Genomic DNA, 6,566 nt, shown 5'->3' on the forward strand with positions numbered 1-6,566 from the left:
GAGGAGAGAGAGAGAGAGAGAGGGAGAGAGAGAGAGGGAGAGAGAGAGAGAGAGAGATGCCTTGCTGTATATTCACTTTTGAGAAACAGGGACGACCCTTGTACATGTAGTCATGTAGTGTCGCATTCGGTTTAAAACAATGAGATATGTGGTCATCAAATAGCGTAAATAAAAAAATAATAATAAAAAAAATAAAAATAAAAATCAATGCTAGCGCTTCTAATGTAGTATGCACTACGGCATTCAGAAATAGTTCATTGAGCGAAAACCTTAACAGTAACGTAAAATAAAGATGTGTTAATTGCGCTGTAATGTGTCCAAGTAACATTGGACAAGTAGATAATATTGCCCTAATGACATTCGTCAATCATAACATGACCTCTAACAGAGGACAGGGGCATGCAATGGCATGGACAACAGACATTGTACCACTTAACCCTCAGTATATGCCAAAAGAGTGTCGTGTCAAATATAGGCCACTAATGGCGAATAACTGTGCCTCTGAAGTAGCCTAAATATAAGTTAGGTTTCCCTTTGAGGTCCTGGGAAAAAGTCACTGGCACACTTTCTCACGGATAGCGTTGAACTGTCATGACCACGTTGTTAGACTCGGACATATTATTAATAACTTGTTTAATTCACCGTTATCAATTTAACCCATTAGGTTATCAGTTTTGACCAAATAAGGGAAAGCGTTATTGATCACTTAGTGTTTAATAACCTTAATTTCATGCGATTAACTATACTTTTTTCAGCTAGCGTAAGGGCAATACAGCCTTCACTATGTAGACCTATACATCAATACAAACATGCGTGAGCATATAGCACGCTGCCTCTCGTTTCTTCCGTTTCAGCTGAACGATCAAGTTACGTGGTCAGGGAAATGTTGCAGTGAACGGAGGGGGCTGAAAGAAGAGCAAGAGGGTAGTGTGTGTGTGTGAAAGAGAGAGGGAGGGATAGAGAGAGAGAGCCAGCGAGAGAGAGACAGAGAGAGAGAGACTGCAGCATCATTTGAGGGACGCTCACATGCAGTGCAGTAGAACGTGCAGGTGAGGGGAGGAGGAGGCGCGTGGACTGAGAATGCGGGACTTGGAAAAGACGCATTTATCCCGGAACACTTCACTGGTCTCTACACTGGCTCCGCCGGAATTATTGCTGTTTGTTTGTTTTTCGTGATCACGAGCTCAAACGTACCGTAAGGCGTTTTTATATTTTTCTGCCCTGAGAACTCCTTTGGAAAAGCACTGTTATTCAACTTAACCGTGAGGGAATCTAGCCGCTTGGCACTACTTGACTGCGGGAAAGCGCAAACATATTCGTTCCGCTGTGTTAAAAGGTAAGGGGACAACCTGCCGAAAGCATTATAACAATCCGTAGTCTACCATATGCTTAAGGAGATGAGGAAATTGGCTAGATAGCCCACTCCAGTGTCCCGAAGCTGAAGTCGCGGACAGTTCCCTTTTGTGTTCTGCTGCATTGCAGTTTGAAAGACTGAAAACGGAAGACAAACTGGCACTCTGTCGAATCCAGATGAAGCCAAACAAGTAAAGAGAAGTGTACTGTATGATTTTATTTACGTCAGTCCTCTAAAATTACTGTACATTTAAAAGGACTAAGAGTCAAGTGGATATATTACAGGTAAATGGATGGAGCTCTCTTCCCTAGAAGGAATTTTAATTTCATTACATCGCGAACGTGACTGGGAAACTAAAGAACTGTGAAACCCAACAAAGGAAGAACAGTCAGAAAGATTACCCTGAGGTATTTGTGCTGCTTATCCATCACTTCAGTTATTGTTGGCGTTGTGTAAGGTGACGGCATTCATTCCGGGGCAAGTGGAAACAGCAGCGGGAGAGACGGTAAGAGAGGGAAAGAGAGAGTCATGAGGAGCGGGAGCCTTGGCGCAGTGCTCCCCGCGCGCTGCTGCTACCTCGTGCTCCTCCTGCAGCTGCTGACTCAGCTACCGCGAGTCAACTCAGCGCTGCGATACCGCGTGGCTGAAGAGGGGCCCGCTGATGTGCGGATCGGAAACGTTGCAGCAGATCTGGGCTTATCCTCATCTGGTATCGGTACCGGAGACGTGACCTTTGCACTGGAGTCAGGCTCAGAGTACTTCAAAATTGACAATGTGACGGGGGAGCTAACAACCACAGTTCGCCGGATTGACCGTGAGCGCCTGCCACAGTGTCAGATGATTTTTGATGAGAATGAGTGCTTCTTGGATTTTGAGGTGTCTGTCATTGGCCCGTTGCAAAGCTGGGTGGACCTGTTCGAGGGTCGTGTAGTCATCACTGACATCAATGACAACACCCCCTCGTTTCCCTCCCCTGTCCTCACCCTGTCGGTGGAGGAGAACCGGCCCATCGGCACTCTCTATCTCCTGCCCACCGCCACAGACCGCGACTTTGGGCGCAACGGCATAGACCGTTATGAGCTTATCCAAGACGGCGCGGGACCCTCAGCTCCGTCCGCCTCCTCCTCTCTCCGGCGCCCTGGAGGAGGGCCTATGGGACGAGCAGACGGCGGGGACCGCAGACGAGGCCCCGACGCCATGATGGCGGCGGCGGGAGCGGCCCCAGGAGGAGGAAGTGGCGGGCGAAGCAGCGTGTTCGAGTTGCAGGTAGCTGACACACCTGACGGTGAGAAGCAGCCTCAGCTCATTGTGAAAGGCCCTCTGGACCGCGAGGCCCGCGACTCCTACGAGCTCGTGCTGCGTGTTCGGGACGGCGGCAACCCGCCACGCTCCTCGCAGGCTCTCCTCCGCGTGGCCATCACTGACGTGAACGACAACAGCCCCCGCTTCGACAGGCCCGTGTACGAGGCCGAGATGGCCGAAAACACCCCGCCCGGCACACCTGTGCTACAGGTGCGTGCCACGGACCGTGACGTGGGCGTCAACGGCCAGGTGGAGTACGTGTTTGGCGCGGCCACCGAGTCTGTCAGGCGCCTACTGCGCCTGGATGAAGCCACTGGCTGGCTCAGTGTCCTTCACCGGATCGACCGCGAGGAAGTGGTTCAGCTACGGTTCACCATCACAGCCCGCGACCGCGGCCAGCCCCCTCGCACCGACCGCAGCACCGTGGTGCTCAACGTCCGCGACGAGAACGACAACGTGCCCGTAGTGGAGATCCGCAAGATCGGACGCATCCCGGTGCTGGACGGGTCCGCCTTCGTCCCTGAAAACGTCCTGGTGGACACACCGGTGGCCTTGGTGCAGGTGTCGGACCGGGACCAAGGGGAGAATGGAGCAGTGACGTGCACCGTGGTGGGAGACGTGCCTTTCACCCTCAAGCCGGCGGGCGAGACCGCACTGGCCCCTCCACCCGCCGCAGACGAGGCCTTCGACAGGAACCGTAAGAAGTACTTCCTGCACACATCTGCTCTGCTCGACTACGAGACGACCCGCGAGTACAGCGTGACCATTGTCGCCGTGGACTCGGGGAGTCCCAGCCTCTCCAGTAACAGCTCGCTGATGGTGCGAGTGGTGGATGTGAACGACCACGCGCCGACCTTCGCCCAGAACCTGATCGAGGTGCACTTTGCAGAGAACAACTCTCCAGGTGAGAGAGTGGTCACGGTAGTAGCAGCTGACGCAGACAGTGGCAAAAACGCTGAGATTGCGTATTCCCTGGACCCCTCCGTGAACGGGGCATTCTACATTGACACCGATAACGGGGACATACGGGCCTCGGGGGCACTAGACCGCGAGGTGAGGGAGCGCTATGAGTTCCGGGTGATCGCCCGGGACAAGGGCGCCCCGTCTCTGCAGGGCTCGGCCACTGTGGTGGTGCAGGTGACCGACAGAAACGACAACCCGCCCAAGTTTGTCCAGGAGGTCTTCACCTTTTACGTCAAGGAGAACCTGTTGGCCAACAGCCCCGTCGGCATGGTGACGGTGACCGACGCGGACGAGGGCGAGAACGCGGAGCTGAGCCTGTTCGTGGAGGACGACGAGGGCGAAGGCGAGGACGGCGAGGCCAGCGGGAGAAGGGACGAGGTCTTCTCCATCGAGAACAACACCGGCACCATCTTCTCGTCCGCCTCCTTCGACCGCGAGCGCCGCAACGCCTACACCTTCCGCGTGCGCGCCGTCGACGGCGGCGACCCCCCTCTCTCGGCCACCGCCACCGTCTCCCTGTTCGTGACGGACGAAAACGACAACGCCCCCTCCGTCACCGCCCCGTCCAACGAGTCCTACGCCCTCCTGTCCCCCGCCAGCAGCGCCAGGACCGTGGTGCGCACGGTGGACGCCTCCGACAGGGACATGGGCTCCAACGCTGACCTCCGCTTCACCCTGGTCGGTGGCAACCCGTTCCGCCTGTTCGAGATCGGCCCCACCAGCGGGGTGATCACCTTGACGGAGCCTCTGGAGAGACGGCACCGAGGCCTGCACCGGCTGGTGGTGCGGGTTAACGACAGCGGGGTGCCCTCGCTCTGCGCCACTGCCCTGGTGCATGTCTTCATCAACGAGAGCCTGGTGAACGCCACTCTGGTGGACGCTCAGGTGAGTAGCAGAACAGTAGCGTTGCCAGTGTTGTACTCTTGTGTCTGTGTCGATGTGCACTACAGATGGCTTTTTGATAAGAACTGGGTTAGAGTAGGATGGGGAAGCAGGAAGGATTTCTTATTTTTTTGCCCTACATTTGGATGTCCCTGTTGAAAATACACAGTGAAAGGACTGCAGCAGTGCTGAAACGAGTCAACAAGGACACAATACTGAAAGCAGGAAAAGAGTTTCTACTCTATTCATGATAGTTCCAACATTTCTTATGCACTTTTTTATTGAAGAAGTCAGAAGGTTATTTCATCTCAGGGTCTTTATTTATTTAATACTAGCAGAGAACACAATACACTCCACTTTCCAGTGCAGTGGAATCTCATGGCTGTTGTGATGAAGGTTTAAAAATTGCTGCATGACCTTGGCAGCAGAAACATTTCTTCACTCAAAATACATTACTCTTATGAATCAACAGTGATACAGTAGCCTGCCTTGAGGCCAGTATGCCAGACCTGGGTTACTGTCATCCCTGTGGCTAGCGAGCTGAATTGTTTTGCGAGGTGTTGCATGCACAATATGAAAACAGCCGCGGTTGATGTCAGAACAGTGGCCGGATCACGTTGAAGGGGGTACTAGTGCCACGCAGCCAAACATTCATTTACAGCTGGAACTGAAAGGAGGTGAAACCTTAGACAGGTGCAGGGCTGGGGAGAGCAGCACACGGAGCAATAACACAGGCCCCGTGTTGTAGAACAAGAGACTGCAGCAGTGTCTCGGATTAAACACAATGGAAAAGCTGATCTGACAGGCCGTCTGTAAACAATGCTGCTCTTACGTCAAACCCAAACGAAATTGCTCTTAGTTTTCTCAGGGGGCAACATTTTTCCACAAGCGTTTATTGAGCGTTCTGTTTTTCATATTTATGTCAGGTTATGAAAAGTAGTATACGTGTATCCTGTACACCCAACACTGTATAGCTGGTGGTGTAGGTGTCTGTGGGTAGGGCCACTGCAATTCCTACTAGATGGTGCCCAGCAGTGTAAGTGCACAAGATAAAAGCCTCAATATGTTACAGGAAGTGAGCCCATGAAGGCTTCAGATAAAGCAATAGGCAGAGGTACAGTGAGCTGTCCTTTGAAGCCACAGCTCATTAAAGCATTGTAACACACACGCACACACAAACACACACACACACGCACTCTCTCTCTTTCTCTCTCTCTCTCCCTCTCTCTCTCTCTCTCACACACACACACACACACAGAGAACGAAAGAAACAAATACACAGGCACATACTCCAGGGGTCCAGGCACAAACACACATTTCACTGAAAGGATACCATGACATGATTGAAGATAGAGGAATGTGACATGATAATTGAAAGTCTGGCATAACATCAGGAGAAAGGAGACTTAAATAGCTTGCAAAAAATATGTAAAGTGAACGTATTGTTATTGCAGGAAGGAAACAAGGAAAAGTGTCCTCTCTCTCTTTCACTCTCTCCTCTCTCTTGCCTCTCTTTTTCTCTCTCTCCTCTCTTTTCACTTTCTCTCTCTCTTAATATCTCTTCTTCAACTTCTGCTCATTTAATTGTTCTTAAATTGGGTCATGTCTCTCTCTGTCCCTCCATTTACTTTTCTTGACCTTCTTTTTCTTGGAATATCCCGCTGTGCCTCACAAAAAAACCCTTCTCATCCCTTCATCTTTGTTTTGATCCTGTTGCATTGTGCCCATCACTTCCTCTCTTCCTCTACACTCTCCCTGTGCAGGTGGCGCGCAGCCTGGCAGCGCCCTTGTCTCTGGACATCGCGGGTGACCCGGACAGCGAGCGGGCCCTGGGTAAGCAGCGGCTGAGCGTGGCCATCGGCGTGCTGGCGGGGGCGGCCGCGGTCATCCTGGTCATCCTGCTGGTGGTGACGGCGCGGCAGTGCGGGGCGCAGGGCAAGAACGGCTACGAGGCGGGCAAGCCCGAGGAGGACCTGTTCAGCCCGCCGGCCTCGGCCCAGTCGCAGGCCGACAAGCGCGGCGGCTGCGGCACGGCGGAGCGCGGGCGAAAGCCGCGGCGGGACAA

General features: G+C 52.9%; 1 protein-coding gene across 2 annotated transcripts in view; it reads left to right on the forward strand.

Annotated features, from left to right (window-relative positions):
• The first annotated feature begins 1,051 nt into the window (after positions 1 to 1,051).
• Positions 1,052 to 6,566, forward strand: part of pcdh7a (protocadherin 7a) — a 30,345-nt gene continuing 24,830 nt past the window's right edge. For both annotated transcript variants that reach the window (XM_062520496.1, XM_062520497.1), the window contains exons 1-2: positions 1,052 to 4,504; positions 6,265 to 6,566. The exon at positions 6,265 to 6,566 is cut by the window's right edge and continues 457 nt beyond it. In XM_062520496.1, the coding sequence (XP_062376480.1) occupies positions 1,883 to 4,504; positions 6,265 to 6,566 (2,924 nt within the window). In that variant the 5' untranslated portion in view covers positions 1,052 to 1,882. The remainder of the gene's footprint in view (positions 4,505 to 6,264) is intronic.

This window comes from Sardina pilchardus, chromosome 2 (assembly GCF_963854185.1).
Source record: "Sardina pilchardus chromosome 2, fSarPil1.1, whole genome shotgun sequence".
Taxonomy (NCBI): Eukaryota; Metazoa; Chordata; class Actinopteri; order Clupeiformes; family Clupeidae; genus Sardina; species Sardina pilchardus.